The following is a 17571-nucleotide window of genomic DNA, read 5'->3' as shown; positions in this document are numbered from 1 at the left end:
GACTCTGTCAAGAACTGCAAAGAGTCTGGGATTTTATGAGTAAGCTTGCTACAGTTTCATGGATGCTAATAGAAGACATAAGACTTCTAGGTCAGAGATGAAAGACAGTGTTATAGCAATAGTAGCAACTAGTATATCAGCATTTTTATGCCAATTATTATGCCAGTTTTTTGACCTATTCTCACAGGGCAATATGAAGAGTGCCAGCTGACACCTGTACAATCAATGGGTTGCATTACTGGAGAGAAATGCTGAGCTTAGGGAACCTGAATTTTTCATAATGACCAGTGAGCATGCCTGCTCTTTGCTATGGAGATACTTACTATATCTTCTAAGGCTGTGTGCTATCAAAGATGCTTGAAGAAATAGTCCAGAACAAAAGCAGTCAGTACTTCTGCTCATAAGACATGCAGAAACACTTGAGACCCACGGAAAATTATCTCCCAAAAGACTCACTTGTTCATATTTTTCTTAATACTCTCTTGTTATTCTTCTACTATATGCACTATATTTACATATTTTAAATTTAGGTTTTGTTTTATTAGTTACACATTTGCATGATTTAAAGAGCTGCTTTACAAATCTTATTCCTTAAAAACAGTTGTTCCCTGACCTGCTCCCCATTCACTGCTTCTCTCTCCGGCTGATTCTGCTGGCACTGACCATGGTCTCTATAAATAACACTTTTTATATTACTTCTGCCTCTTGCTTTGTCAGATGAAGGCATTAACTCTTGACTTCCACTGTGAAGAATGTGGACTTGGCTTTCTCTCACATTCCTACCCTATCTACCTATGGTCTGTTTCCACATTTTCCGGTACAGTTAAGGCATGATTTTGGTCAGCTCAGTATCAAGTATGTTTATTATGATATTGTTATAAATGCTATTCACAGATGGACTGTGTGGCATACTTTTCCTTTTCTGCACGACGTACTGTTTTCTCTCATTTTATTTTTGCTAGTTTTCATTGCTCTTCTCCAAATGTTGGAATCTTGAAGGCATCTCTCACAGAGCCCTTTGACCGGCTCCATTCTATTCTGGCCACTCTTACGGCCTGCTGTGCAGCTTCTTGAATCTCCCCTCAATATCATCCACTGATTTCCTTTTCTCTCTATTATGTTTAATTCTGTTCTTGGGTCCCACATCTATCTTTTTTGGTTTATATGTTCATTTTTGGTGAAACATGTCCTGATAAAAGGGCACACAGGATACAAAATTTTGGAGGCACTGTATATCTGAAAATGTGCCCTCACATTTAATAGTTCAGCAGGCATAGAATCGTAGGTGGAAAGTAATTTTCCCATAGAAATTTAGATAGCATTTGCTTCATTTTCTTCTAGCTCCCAATGACATCATTCAGAAGTCTGATTCTTGGCACTTTGTGTAAAACTATTGTTTTTTCTCTTTAGGAACTTTTACGGCCTTTTATTTTTTCCCCAATGTTCTGTAACGTCACAATGATGTGCCTTAGTTTGGGTCCCTTTTCATCCTTTGTCCTTGGCATTTGTATATCCTTTCAATCTGATGACTTCAGTTTGGGGAAAAATTTTTAATTTACTTTATGGATAATTTATTTCCCTCTGTTTTCTCTGTTTAGCCATTGACCAACTCCTATTATTCAAATGTTGGACCTCTTGGCCTCAATTTCTCTTTCTCTAATTTTCCATATAATTGCTTTTTGTTCTGCTTTGTGAGAAGTTTCCTCTACTACACTTTCCAAATTTTCCATTGTAAATTTAATTTCTGCTATATTTTTTAATTTCCAAGAAAAGTTTTAAATATCCTTTTCCTGTTCTATTGGTGCAATATTTTCTCTCATCTCTCTAAGGACACCTCTCCTGGCATATTCTCTGTTTCCTGCAGTTTGCTTTCTATCTTTAATCTATGCACTTCCTCAGATGTTCGGTGATCCTTAGTTGTTTGTTCATCTTTAAGAGTAGGATGCCATAAAATACTTTTTCTGTGAGATTCTCTACAGGGTAATCTGGCTTTGCCTTAGTTGGGGGCTGGTCAGACCCCCAGAGAAGAACCTCCCAATCTCTTGCCGAGAGGGTATGGCTGTGCATATTCTGGGAGTCAGGGAGGGAAGGAGGCTGAGGATCTCAATATTCAATATGCAACCTTCCACTCAGTCTCTTTTTAAATTACTGGATGCCTGACCTTAACTCCTGTCCTTAACCTCAGCCTTTGTCAGGGTGAAAGGTCTTTGTCTCACTATCAAGAGTAGGGCAGGAAATTAGAGGTCTTCCTGTCTTTCAGCTAATCTTCATGTTTTCAGTATCATTTTCATTTCAATGTCCAGAGTTACCTTTTGTTGCCAACTCCTGAGATTATCTGGGGTTCCAGGTTACAAATCAGGGGTTTTGTTTGTTTTTTGTTTTTTTCTGTTGCCGGTTAGGATTACACTTTCTCATACATCTGCTTTTTAGCTTCCAAATTGTTGTTGCTATTTTCCTCTCTCTTCTCTTTGTCTGTGTTTATTCCACTTACTGTCATTTTAGTGGGGCTTAAAGATAAAATAGAGGTGTTCAATCTACTATTTTAACCAGAAACAAATTACTATGTTTATTACATGTTTATCCATCTGTCTTTCCCACCAAATGTTGAAAATCTCGATTGTATCCCAAATACCTGTTCACAATATATTTCAATATATTTTTGTTGAGTTAAGTATATTAAAAGAGATTATTTTCTCAACTGTGGTTTTCTGAAAAAATAAATGAGACAAGTAGGTCTGTGTCACACAGGGAGAAAACATTTAGTGTCTGTTTTAGGTCTGATGAGATCTCCAGACCATAATAGGCATGTTATTATACAATTGTTCTATTTTGTATAAAATCCCAGTGATAATTCATTCAGCGAATCCCAAACAATCTACCATCTTAGAAACAAATAATTAAAATGGACTTTGAGAGCTCATATAGTAAGTCCCTTTGGCTGAAAGCATTACCAGTCCATTATATTAATAGTACCAAGAAGAGAGGTTAGCCCATAGTATGAGTTTATTTGACATGTTTGAAAAACTGGAGGATACCAATTCTCTAATTCAATATTATATAAAGAAAGATAAAGAAGCAAGGCAAAACAGAATGTCTTCTAGATCCTTAGACGCAAATAACCACCCAACACTCTGGAAGCTAACCCTCGGATTCTCTCTCCTTTTCTGGTCAAGAGAAAGCCAAAGGCCAGAATATGGGAGGTGCTCATGTAAGCAAGCTGGAGGACAGCCCTGCCACATGAGTGGGCACAGCACCAGGGCTCTCCCTCCTGGCGCCTCAGCTCCCTTCTTACACACAGGGCTTGAGCAAGGGGCCCCTATTAGGATTCCTTGCTGGACCAGGGTTCTTACTACTATGATAGATTACAATCTTTACCCAAGCATAGCATGTAATGTTTAATGTAAAAGAGATTAAAACAATTTTTTAAAAACCTCTTTGAAAAATGTTTTGAAGAGCAAATAGAGAAAGAAAAAGTAAAGTTTTTATTATGGCAATTTTCAATGTATTCTTGCCACCTCTTGCCATTAAAAACAATATTTGCTAGAATAGATTAAAACAAATTTCAGACAGTATATCATTTTCATCCACAAATTCTTTTTCTTTCTTTTTTTTTTTTTTTTTTTTTGAGATGGAGTCTCGCTGTTTTGCCAGGCTGGAGTGTAGTGGCATGATCTTGGCTCACTGCAACCTCCGACTCCCTGGTTCAAGCAATTCTCCTGCCTCAGCCTCCCGAGTAGCTGGGATTACAGGCATGCACCACCACACCTAGCTAATTTTTTTTTTTTTTTAAGTAGAGTCTGAGTTTCACCATGTTGGCCAGGATGGTCTCAATCTCCTGACCTTGTGATCTGCCTGCCTCGGCCTCCCAAAGTGCTGGGATTACAGGTGTGAGCCACTGCGTCCAGCCACCATCTTATTCTTTAACATATCATGTGCTTAAAGAGTGAAGGCAGGCTTGCAAAAGGCTCTGCTTTGCTGCAGTATCAGCTTTACTTTAACCTGGCATTCTTCCAAAATTCTAAGTGCTCTTGAGGCACATGTTTCATGGGTATGTACGGCCTTGTGCTTGTTAGTGAGAACATAATTCAACAGTTAGTCATTTTTAATATAACTGCATTCTGCCTTATTTATTTATGCCACTAATCAAACTTTGGAGGCATGTGCCTACTAGATTTATGCATAGTTTAGAATCTCATTGTTACATTAAAAACTTATAAATCCATACTGCAGAATGCAGAGATGGTACAATTAGATATATGGAAAACAAGTTTAGTAATAAATACATGCATTAGGTATTATTTTAGAAATGCTTTCAAGCCATTTATTTCAAGTGGTAGTCATGGGGTAGGAATAAGAGAGTTTTCTGAGTCTCAATCAGATAAAACCCAACACTTCTGATCAGTACTCCACTTTCATCTACTCTTCCCATTTTAAAATCTCTCCTTTAGTCTCACCATAGTCATTAGGCTACCTCTCCCATTTCTCTTCTCTTCATATTCAACCACTATTTAGTGAGTGTCTGCTATGTGCTAGATGCTGTACAAACTAGATTCCCTTTTAATTCTCCCACCCAAGTACTAACCAGGCCCGACCCTGCTTAGTTTCCAAGATCAGGTGAGACTGGGTGTGTTCAGGGTGGTATGGCTGTAAACTAGATTCCATTTAATTCTTACGACAGCCTACGGATGTGCCAGCTTCACTTTGTCCATGTGAAACCCAGGCCCAGAGGTTTTGCACAGGGTCCCTGACTCTAAAAGCCATGCTTTTGCAGTGCTCACATTGCTCTCAGGAATATTAGTGGTGATTGGATCAGTTAAAGAAGGTCAAATCAACACCAAAGGAGGTAACTAAATGTTTAAAACTGGACCCATACCTGCTCCATGGAATCCCCCGCAGACATAGAGTTTCCCATCCACTGCCCCTGCATTGGTGGAATTGGTGCGGAGTGAGAGGAGGGGACTTGGCATGGGAGGGCCCTCTCGCCAAAAGTCCCCATCTGGGTTGTAGATCTCCACCACGTCAAGGCATTTTCGAACCTGGCCCTTGTCTCGACCTACACAGCCAATGCCACCTGCAGAGAATGATGTGGAGAAATGAGAGGATCAGGAACTGAAACTCAATTGTGGACAGCACCGCCCCCTGCATGGTTTGTATCAAAGGTTTATGGGACTGTAACTTTTCTCTTTCTTGCCAGGTGCTACCTTGAAGACAACTTCTAAGCAATAGTGATGTCTACTGTGTACTCCATAGCCACATTCAATGTCATTTTTATTCATAGTGTTCCCCTTGTTTGTGATCATGCATGAGACTGAGTCCACCACTGGCTTATATTCTATAATATCCAATGCTGGTTCACATCATGAGCATCCCCTTTATAATAAGAATTTCAGGGTTGACTGTAAAGGTAACCCGACTTTGACATCTGCCTTGCTGTTGATGGTTAGCAATGCTTTTGCTGATGTGGCTAGCTAGGAACGTATTCTTCCCATCCCTTATCATTGCAAGCTGGTTTCTCCCTCTCTTCCTAAGTTGCATGATCTTTCCCAACTAGGGAAGGACTATTCTTTGGTAAATTTCAGGAAAGGCCCTAAACCCAAATGCCCAGTGCATCTTCCAGTTTTGGATGATATAGTTCATTCATCAGATAATTATTAAGTGCCTATTATATGTAAGGCAATGTGCTAAGTTATAATAAGGAGTTCTGAAAGATGCATAAAGCATGTTTCCTGCTCTTAAGAAATTAATGGGATGGAAAGGGCCATGTTTGCAAATAAATAAAGTAGAGGACATCAAGACAGGTGTCTTAAAGAGATAAAAATGAGATTTAGAAATCCAGGGACTGTAACAAGGAATATAAATAACACTTAGAGAATCACGACTTTAAGTACAACTCTCCATTGGAAAAATAATTGTATACAAATTTCCTATCCACTGTTACAAGAAACACATTTCTATGCACTGCTTTTGTTTTCCCCTCCCAAGTCCACACTGGAAGGTCATCAAGGTCAGGGCCATATTTCCTGATCTGAAGGATGGCTCCTGAGACTGAGGTAAACCCCCCGGAAGGAGGGACACGCCTGTATTTGCAGACACGCCTCTCATCGATGACCTCATTCTATCCAGACTCACAGCCTGGTCTGTGTGACTAATCAAAAAGCCTGTAAAGCACTGGCCTCAGGTAAACCAGCTCTCCTTCACACAGAGAGGGTCCTGGAAGAGTCACTGCATAAACTGCATATGTTGGGTGGTGACTGATACTGGAGTATGTTGTTGACAGCGATCTCAAAACCAAAATTAAGAACTCTGCTTTGATCTCATGGCTTTTACTATATGTATCACGTACTGAGAAATTAATCTCATGTGTCTCCTGGCCTGTCTTCTCTCAGTGTCATTTTATACCCTTTGCCCATCACTGCATCAGTCAGGTGGTATTTTCACCATCACGTGCTTTCCTATCTTTCTCACTGGACTGTCGTTTTCCATATTGCATCCCCAGTACCTAGCCCAGTGCCTGACACGTTGTGTGCATGGAATGAAGAATAAGAAGTTTAATTTTGCATGTGTTTTCCCTGCCTGTCCAAGTGAGTGTGCTACTGGGGGCAAAGGCCACTATTCTGCATCTTTCATATCACAGGGCCTGCCACACAGTACTGAATGAATCCAAGAAGATTAATGGGAACAGCTTATTTTCACCATGGTTGGGGCTTATGCCAGGCATAAAAGCTGATGGAAGAGCACTTTGAAGGGAAAGTCTTTTTTTCTCTTTGCTGATGTAAACTGGCATGTTTCCTGTCTCAGTTTGAATCCAGAGACTGAGGCTATAAACTAACTCAGGAGGCTCTTAGCTGCCTTCTCTCTTATCCGACTTGATAAATAATTTAGCCTATTACAGTGCCAAGTCTGAGCTGCAGCGTTTCCAAGGAGGGGACACACTGGCCTCGGTTAACAGCACAGCTCTGCTGTTCCTGGGCCCTCTTTCAATGTGGCACTGTGGTAGCGAGAGCTTTCTCAGCCTAACAAAAAGTGGAGTTTCCTATTTGTAGGGCAAGAAGGACTTAAAGAAGAGGATTTATCCATAGGAGTTGAAACGAGCAACCACCCATAAAGTAAGAGTAAGATGATCTAGTTGTCTGTTTTTGTGAGACCCAGGAGAAATGTTACTAGGCTGGTTTGTATTACAACTCCTCCAGAAGACCAGCAAGTGGAAGCAAAGAGGTCAAATGTGAGTCACTAGAGTTGGATTAGGGCACACGGAGCAACCAGCATCCTGAATCTAGCTCACAAGTTTCACATAAAAGCCCATTAGAAGACTTCCCCAACATGATGCATATACAGAATGGGTATTATTCTCTTGATTTTTGCAATAATTAGTGTGTTGTCACTTTTGTTGCTCTGTTACCAAGTGTATTTAATTATAATGTTCAGCCCTTACTCTACAAAACTAGCCCTTTCTATTTGGTTGGCAGGCAGTTCACACGCTCCACTCAAGGGGTGACATGAGCTTACAGGGTGCTCTGTCTTTGTTTCCGACCGTTAATGCCTGAACACATTCTCTGTCTCACTTGGATGTAATTCCACCATCAAGCACACTCTATTAGCAGCAGACTTAATGAGCTTAAACTGAAGGTGAATCCTGATTAGGTAAATAATCAAATGAAAGCATGATCTTTATTAATAAGTCAGCACCAGCACTACAAGAGAAATCTTTTGATGAGAGGTGTCCTGGGGTAGCATCAGCACATCTGTAGAATTTCAATGAGATACCTCCATATCTTTAATTTATACGAACCTCTGAGCATGACTTTTCTCTATTCAAAAACAGACAAATGAATAGAAATTATATTTGCAAGTCATATCCAAATGGACCTCAAATGCAAAATATATACCCTGGTTTTTATTTATTTATATTTTTTGGTGTGTGCGTAGTGGAAAGGGGGAAATTATAGAAGAGGACGATGCCTCCCTCTCTTCTTTATCATTTCTATAAAGACTCCCTCCTTCTTGTGTGCATGGCTATTTTAGATTCTTTCCCTTCTCGGGGGGCAGGAGTGAACCTCTCCTCCCACACAAAGCCTGGCAGGGAGCTGGCTGAGGCAGAGGGGAGTGGTACTCGCTGCCCAAGATGCCCTTGAATGCAGCAGTGCTTGCTCCCAATGCCCTCTGCCTGCAGGGTCACCTCAAGGTGGCAGACTTATTCTATTTTCCCCTGGGTTTGATCCAGAACAGGAGGGGGAGGTTTGCAATCCTTTGGATAAGCTCCCAAAGTTGCCTGTCGTGCTAAACCAGTCTTAGGGGAAAAATATACATATATTTATATTTACTATTGTCAGCACCCATGTGCCCCGGAAAAAGCATGTGGACCTTGGAAACACACAGACCCTGGTCTCTACCCTGTGTCACCATTTGCTAGCTAGACAAAGTTGGTCAATTTAATTTATCTCAGCCTTTTCTCATCAGTAAATTAAGGAAAATGACAGCAATTCCATAACTTGTTGCAAAGATTAACTTATTAGGCAACCATGTAAAGGTGGAGAAGGGTAAGGAGGAACTCCTATTTGTTGTATACCTATTCACATGTATTGTCACGGGAATTTTCCTTTAATACCTATTCTCACGCATGGTGTGTAAACAAAATGGCTAGCATGCAGGAGGCACCCAAATGTTAACTCTCATTCTCTTTCATGTTCTAGGATGTTGCATGAGTAACCGGTGTTTATTAAAGTTGCTGAAATCCTGCCTTTGATTACTCTCAATTTAATTATTTGCTACGTCTATAATTGATAGTTTACTAACTATATGGTCAAATTGTCCTTAATAGTTTCTTTTGGGGTTGGATAGAGAGATTCAGAAGGCCAAAGGGCTGAGGAATGGGCAGAGCCTTCCTCTCAGGTTTCAGGTGGAGGGAAAAGCTCCCTGACATGACTTAGAGTAACTCATTTGGTCATAAACGTTTGAGAGAGGTAGGAGCTGTCGGTGGACATAACAATAGAAAAGGATTTTGCAATCCATAGGCTTCTAGGAGTTAAACTGGCCCATATATCTGAGTGGATGGGCTACTTTCTGACTCACATGTCAAACATGATCTATTCACTGCCAATATAATGCTTGTGATGATTTGTTTCATTCTCACACAAGTTGTCTGCTTTCTGATTTTTTTCCAACCTCGTATCAGAATTCTAGCTTTGGTGCCTAAAACCCTAGAAAACATGAACCTAGCTTCTTGCCATTTTCTCAAGTCTAACACAGGAGGCTCTTGGGTATTTTCAGAATGAAGCCCTTCAGTACAAGGCTGACAGCTGCTTACCTGCCTTCTACTGGATTCTGGTTGATACTGTGCAGTGCTCATCAACAGGGTGCCTGGGCTCACAGAACAGGGCTGCTGGGCCCCCATGTACTGTGGCCATTCTCCATTCTCTCTATCTGCTGGCCTTCCTGGCCCTTGACCAGCTTTTTCTTGCCAGGCCAGGAAAACACAATCATCTGTCTGCTTTTTGTTTGCTACCCCACACAGATGACTATGAAAATAAAATAAAAGAGCTTCAAGGGGAAGACCAAGTTCCATTTGTTACAGCTTGATTTTGCTTCATTTTGGAGGGGAAAATCAAGTGTTGGAATTATCTGATAACTTCCGAGTGGACATGTAGATGGTTTAATAGAACGTTCTGGAGCTGGGCCCTGAGTGCCAAATAAGCTGCAATTACACAATGCTGTCCCATCTGATCCTGAGTGATCCCTGGGCTTTTGTGTCAACCCAGCACTGGGTCTTAGTGGATTTTCAGTCGAGTCTGGGCCTTTCAAACCCTGGGCCCATCTTTTCCTTGTCTCTTCTCCATCCCACCACCAGTTTGTCCTGCAGGGGTCCCAGCAGGTCTAAAGCCTGGGCCCGTAAGGGGAGAGCACAGAGGGGAGAGCCTGGACGTGGTGGGTGGGAGTGAGCTTAGGGGATGGCCCATAGATGCCACAGCAGGCTAGAGGTGCCAGCTGCAGATGAATGTCACCACAGCCCTCCTCTCAGCAGTCACCGACTCTGCTGACTGTACCTCCTCAGTGCCTCCCATACTCATCCCCTCCCCTACAGACACCAAGTCTTGATGGTGACCCAGCTGCTCCTAACTCCTCACATGCCTGGTCTGCCCTTTTCCCTCCTGCACCGCCCCTGCACCTGAGGCTCCAGAACACTCAACCATTCCCCAAATAAGAGAGGCTGTTTGTCTCTAGGCCTAGGCTTGGGCTGATCTCTCTGCCTAGAATGGCCTCTTCTCCTCCTCAACTTGGCAAACCCCTACTCCTCTTTCAAGGCTCAGCTCCACCTTCAACCTCTCACAAAACCTTTCATGTCTCTACACAGAATTGGCCATTCCCTCTTTTTTGGCTTCCGCTGTCCTGAACAGAAATCAAGGTTCTTATGAAAATACATTGCTCTAATTTATCTCCCTATATGCCTCCTTGTTAGATGAGACTATAAGTCCCTTGAGGGCAGATGTCTAATCACATCTGTATCCCCAACACTTTCTACACTGGGTACGGACAGTGAAGACACAAACACTGAACGGAATGCATGGGTGGGTCAGCTCCTTACTCATGTCCTATGTATCTTTTTTTCTGATACTTTTTTTTTTTTTTTTTGGTGGGGGTGGGGGGAGTGGTCAAAACAGAAAGTGATAACTGGCTTTTCAGAACATGGTAAGTCCTAAATCCAAAGAGCTAAAAGTTGGCTGATTATAAAAGTCATCTTCTTAAGAATATAGGAATCTAATCTCAGATCCTGAGAAAAATGACTGCTGTCTGTTATTGGGCTCATCTTTTCCCCCAGATTTGCCTGCCTAATACTAGTACTTCTATGAAGTGGTCCTGCAAAGAGCTATTAGTCAAACCTATTCCACAGCTTACAAGTGAAAGAGACACAAAATTTTATAAGTCCTTGAAGGCAAGGTCTACATCTTTATCTTCCCTGAGGTGCCAAGCACAATATCTTCTAAAGGATGCTTGACAGTATTTGTGAAATAAATATTAAAGAAAAAATATTATAATAAGTCTTCGGCATATTTATCTTGTGTCTAAGTGAAATGATTTACAGAAAATGATAGTTTTTGCTCATTTCCATATTTACCCAAGAAATGGCAGAGGAAGGGAGTGATAAAAATATTGATCACATGTATGAGTTAGGATGAAGGAAGAAAGATAGTACATTTTACTCCAAATGACAGTTTTTTGGTAATTGATATTTTCCTCTTTAAAGCACAAAAATTTTCCATTTCAACTCTTTATACTGTTTTAAAATATGTATTACGTTCTTCTCTGCCTTAGTGAACTGCAGATACCAAATATAGTGGAACATTTTCTTAAGGATTCAGGAGTAACAAAATGATCTGCTGTTTATAATATGCCATGGATATAGATGGTTCTACACATTAAGCTGCACAAAGACATGCCTAAGATTTGCTTTCTTAAACAAATCCTTGTTATTGGCATGTTTTTTTCTTTAACAATTTACCTCTTTTTCATAAAAGCAAAGCACAGATTGTATAGTCGTACAACTCTTTGCCTCTGCAACACTCAGCTTTCCTGCAGACACACACTAGTCGATCGGAGCCTGAGACAGCATTCTCCGAGGCTATTTCTCATCCACCCGCAGTAACATGAGTACTGTCCTGTGGGGCTTTCACACTGTAGAAGCTTCTGAACATTCTAATTTCAGAATCAAACACATTTTAAACTTGTAGTTAATTTAAGCAATCTAAAAGTATGTTTTGGATACCCACTCATGTTTGTACTGGGTGTCATAGAATAACAAGTTTGAGGATTTTTTTGTCCATAAGACACTCAGAGTCTGCTGGGAAATAAAGGACAAATATGAAAACATATATAATACAGGATTATAATTACACACTGATGGGATAAAGTGTAATTTCTAACTCACTGTCACAATAATATATAGAATGCTAACTCTCTGTGAACTTGTGGGATATCAATGATAAAAAGTACTATAGCTAAGTTGCAATTTGGGAGCCACAGGTAAACTTTGGTCTTTTAGAATACTTATTTCCGAGTTACTCATTGAGGGTACCAGATAATAAAGGTTTAAAATCCCTCATATGCTTAACTGGAAATATATTTTATAGATACTTATAGCAAAAACATAATGAGCCATTCACTCTAGCTCAGAGCTACTGAATCTCTAAATCCAAGTCTTTTTTCAGAACAAGGAGGCATGAGGAATATCCTGTCTGACTTCTTTGGCCATGGTAAAGCATTTCTTTCTTTGTTCATCATGAATGTATGAAATGTATATCTAAGCCCAGAACACTCTTGCAATTAGAGCAGAACATAACTGACAGCCTATTCTGGCTTATCAGTGCCAGGACACTTTGACCAAGTAACTTTATCCAACTTCCTAGAATATTCAAGTACACAATGATGCTGTCTAGAGGAAGAGATATTGCCTTATTCATCTGTATCTCTTCTAAAAGCCAGCCCAGGGCCTGGCTTATGTAACACATGCTTAGCAAATATTTTGAGCATATAATATGTCCATTAATATGATATTACCTTTCCACTTTCCTCAGAACATCTGTGTTTTTCAAAGTGCAATCTTGTGATTTTTTTTCACACCAGAATTGCCTCTATATTTCCTACAATTCAGATTCCTAGGTTTCATTTTAGACTTACCGACTCTGAATCTGCCAATAGTGAGGGCCAGGAATCTGCCATTTTAGTAGGCAACCTAGATAATTTGAGACTTATACTTTTTAAAAATTGCTTAGAATTTTATCAAAAGAAAAGGGTAAAATCTTACCACAATGAAGCTTGGCCCTCTCATTTCACAAACTAATTCACCATTAAAATTATCTTTGAAATGCATTTACTGTAATAATTTGAACCTTTTATGTAACTTTTCCCTTCATTACTCTTTAATGGCATTCAAGCTGAGAGTCAGACTTGGACAGTGCTGTTATGTTTTCAGTAAACCAATGAGGCACAAAATGGTTTCCTGGAGAAAACATTGATAGTTTGGGACATTAGCTATGTGGGAAAACTCAACATTAGCTGTCTCCCTAGACAGGGAAATGAAAAGTCCCTATTTCAAAACATTCTCCATAAGACCTGTAAAACTCTGATAATTTCTGTGGCATTTTACATGATAGAAGAATAGGACAGGTTACAGAGATGTGAAAATGCAATTCAGTAAAAAAATACTTAACTGAGCATCTATAACGTAAAGCCAGGCCCTGGGCTGGCTTTCAGAGGAGACACAGAGATGAGTAAAACAACGTCTTGTCGCTTAGACAGTCTGAGTATAGTGTGACAAAGGCAGCGACTGGCAAAACATCATGCTGTTCGTTCTGACCAAAGGATTACATAAACCACTACAAGGAGATGGGATTTTTGCCAGAATTTGAGGATGTTGAGTTAGGCCCTACATGCAAAGGGAACAGGGTAAACAAAGGCACAGGAGGAAAGCATGTTCAGGAAGTGACCCCCAGTCCCTGTGGCTGGCGCTAGGCTTTGTGGGGTGGAGGAGTGGCAGAAGGAGCTGAGGCTGCAGGGGTAGGCTGGGGCCATGTGTGAAAGGTCTACTGCCTCTATAAATAGATTCTGGCCTCACTTTCTATATTTGGTTTTGCCTGACCCATCAAGCTAAAGCAACTTTTGAATGCAATTTGACATTTTAAGAACACTTGATGGAAATCCAAAGCATATTCATGAATATACATTTTCATTTCAGAAGGAAGCATAATTTATTCAAGAGCATAACTAATAGTATGAGATCTAAAATGCTTGCCAGTTTATCTTACATGCAAACTTCTTTTCAAAGAGAAAGCCCCTGGTACCATATTTAAATCAGTATTTTATAACAGAAGCATTCACCAAGGACTCATAATGAGATTTCAATGAGGTTGAACCCAGAATATTCTACCTTCCCCCAAATTTTACTGATAGGAGTCTGTATTTGATTAATTTTCTACTTTATTATTCATAAAATGGATTTAAAACCTTGAAAACAAGGCATTAATATTTTCTACAGCAATAAGATATATTAACCTAACATTTCTGGACTACCTTTTTAGGCAATTAGGATGTATTTTGGATTAAAGAAGCTTAACGAGCTCTTATAATGAGCTTTCACTGTACAAATGACAAAAGATTTTTCCTTAGAACTAAGACATCTTCCCTTTGGTCTCCTCCTGCATGTCAGTGGTTCTGTCATTAAACAACAGACCACTCCTTTCTGCACTTCCTAACAAAAATAGTTACATTCCTGAGAAGGGCGTCAGGAAAAAAAAGTCAAAAGGAAAGCTGGCTGGTTTTAAATACCTGTGTTTCCACTTAGGGTATCAATGACTCATAAGACTTATATAGACTAAATTATTTTAGGCTTTCTAGGAAGTTATCCAACAGAAGAGCCAATTACAGTGTGGCAAAGCTGACAAAATGCACATGTAACCACATGAGCAATGGAGTCACTTGAGCAATCTGGCCATATCTATTCCTTTATTTTTATGTTAAGAAGGCAATTTATAGATTTCCAGGAAAAACTGTCCAGTATATGACTAATATGCCCCTTGGCTAGTTTGCCATAATTCCAGAAGCTGTTTTCATCTAAATTCAAATTATTCATGGTATCTGTGACAACACACTTTTTAAAGACAAACATTTACACAAGAAAAATTCAGCATAGGTTTTAACTGAAGCCCATATTCTAAAATCTTTACAACTCAAAGCAAACCTCCAGGGTCAGTGCTACCACAATGTCCGGTAGTACAATGTTTTCATCTTTAATTCCTATTAAAAGAATACATTCCAGACAATATTTTCAAAGAGTTCCTTACATGAAAATGTGTACCTGGCTCCATATAGAAAAGCAGGCTGTGTGAATGTGCAGTAAGTATGTCATTAGCGCTTATTTACAATAGGAGGAAATGAAGAAAGTAGAAAGACTCAGTCCTTTGACTCCCAACGCATGAGGACAGAATGACCTCATCTCAGTATGCCTCCTCTTTTGGGCCCAGCAGGGTACTAACAATAAGATGACAGGCTGAACATTATTAGGACACTAAAGCATAGTGAACTCCTTGCCACTTATTGTAAGCAATAATGATTGTTATAACTATCATCTATTGAGCACTTCTCATATGCCAAGCACAGTGTTCAGCATTTGGCATAATACTCTCTTAAGCTTCGCAACAACCGCCTGAGTTAATAATGTATTATTATCATCCTTATTTTATGAATAAAGAAAACAGATTTGGCAAAATTCAGCAACTTGCTCAAAATCACGTGGTGCGTTAAGTTGCAGAGATAAGATTTGTCTGCAGAAGGACCTTTCCATTCTATGACTTATTTCAGTTAAAGAAGACACCTGGGAAATCTTTGTACACATGAGATTTACTCAGAAAATTTATAAAAAACGTAATAAGGCAAAGGTAAGGGCTATTAACCAAATGATTCTGATTATCCTGCTTGCCTAAATCTTTCCCTATGGTGGTTAGATGCTGCCTGTTACAGTAACTCCTCATTTAACAGGAAGTCAGACAATTGCCAGTGCCCAGATCACAAGTGAAAACCCTGAGCAATGTAAAACAAGTGTCTGAGTATTGGTGCTGTGATAAAAGACTTTGAATTTTATTCTGAAAAAGCTGGAGATATTGTTAATGACACAAGGTCTAATGGCCTAACTGTATGTGTAATCTAAACATATGTACAATTGCTTGCATATATAATCTTGTATGTAAAATCTATTTATATGTATGATTGATGCATAATCTTGTATGTACAATCTGGTAACATAACAGGGAGAGAGCAACAAGAAAAGAAATGGTAACCAACAGCAGTGGGAAGGAGAGGAGAAAAACCCATGAAACCCTGTAATTTGTGGCCTTCTAGTTTAGGGAGCAAATACAGTAGTACTACATTACTCAATGGCCAATGGACATCACTCACATACAGAGAAGCACAATTTTTGATGCTCTTAATGACTGAGATATTTTAAAAAGTTATTTTAACTTTAAAATTGGACAGATTTGAGTTTGAACCCTGGATTTAGTCACAATATTTGTGTAATAAAAATAAAAAATTTACTTTTGTAGGATATTGTGAGAATTGAGACAATACATGAAATCACCTAGAATATAGTAGTTCTTCAAAAAAATATTATTTTCCTTCGAAGAACTCTTTCACAAGGCAAAGAAGAGTGTGATATCTTGGGATACATTTTCCTTGTTAAAAATGTGATCAGATTTAGCCACTTAAAGGTGCTGGCATGAATTGTTGGGAAAATGTAACTATATAGAATCTTTCATTTTCCAACAAAGCCAGGAAGACAGTGTTTTTACTACTGAGAACTCAAACTGTCAAGGCAGCTTATCTACTTAAGAGTATGTCAGACCTTGGAAAATCTAGATCATGCCTTTAGACTGCCCTCTGATCCCTTCTTGCAATACCTTTGTTATACTTTGTTGCACAGTCTGATATGTTTATCCAGAGTCTTAAATCTACAGAGCCACTGTCCTAAGAAATGTTTCAACGAATAATTTGAAGACAAAATTAACAATGGTGGTGAATATCAGGACAATCCCTGATGGTCTGTCTTGCTGCTTGAAGATGAGAAAGGGAGGGGTGGGATACAGAAAAGTCCCATGCTCCTGGGAAAAGACTAATTGTTCCCGAGCCATGACAAGTCAACATCAGAAGTGGTTTTCAACCTGATTAATGAATCAATGACAATTTGCTTCAGTGACCATGACTCTGGAATCAACCAGTCAGAGACAGCCTCACACTCTGGAAGGGAGCCAATCAGAGGCTGACTCACTCCACTGAGTCCTCTTCTAAGGCTGACCTGACCCCCTCCTGCCTCAGTAATGAACAAACATAATCCACACTTCTGAGGAACAGTAATCCACTCTCGTCTTTGTAACCAACATTAAACCAAACTCAACTCCTGCCCACAATCCTATATAAAATCATCAATTTGCTTGTTCAATGAGAATATCTCTGACCAAGTAACCATTCCTACACTAAATAATCAATAAATTCAGTTTTCGTGGTTTCATATACTGAGTGTGGTCTTATCTCTTAACAATAATTGACATTTAATCAAAAAATAGATTAAATTAAGATTCATTCATGAATACTAGAGAATGAAGACATTAAAACATTAAAGTAACTCAACCTACTCCATCTCTACCATGCTTTGATATATATTGTTTCTGGTGTAAAGTACAAACAACTTTCTCATTTTTCTTTTCTTTCTTTTTGAGATGGAGTTTTGCTCTTGTTGCCCAGGCTGGAGTGCATGGTGTGATCTCGGCTCGCTGCAACCTCTGCTTCCCATGTTCAAGTGATTCTCCTGCCTTAGCCTCCTGAGTAGCTGGGACTATAGGCACCTGCCACCATGCCTGGCTTTTCGTATTTTTAGTAGAGACAGGGTTTCACCATGCTGGCCAGGCTGGTCTCGAACTCCTGACCTCAGGTGATCCACCCGCCTCAGCCTTCCAAAGTGCTGGGATTACAGGATTGAGCCACCGTGCCCGGTCTCATTTTTCTTTATTGGACAAATTCCTCCCTGTGGAG

General features: G+C 39.7%; 1 protein-coding gene across 3 annotated transcripts in view; it reads right to left on the bottom strand.

Annotated features, from left to right (window-relative positions):
• Window positions 1-17571, bottom strand: part of KBTBD12 (kelch repeat and BTB domain containing 12) — an 81310-nt gene that overhangs the window by 28295 nt on the left and 35444 nt on the right. For all 3 annotated transcript variants that reach the window (XM_030802165.1, XM_003279887.3, XM_030802166.1), the window contains one exon: window positions 4874-5071. In XM_030802165.1, the coding sequence (XP_030658025.1) occupies window positions 4874-5071 (198 nt within the window). The remainder of the gene's footprint in view (window positions 1-4873; window positions 5072-17571) is intronic.

Source organism: Nomascus leucogenys, chromosome 21 (genome assembly GCF_006542625.1).
Source record: "Nomascus leucogenys isolate Asia chromosome 21, Asia_NLE_v1, whole genome shotgun sequence".
Classification (NCBI taxonomy): Eukaryota; Metazoa; Chordata; class Mammalia; order Primates; family Hylobatidae; genus Nomascus; species Nomascus leucogenys.
This window is presented reverse-complemented; position numbering and strand designations above follow the sequence as displayed.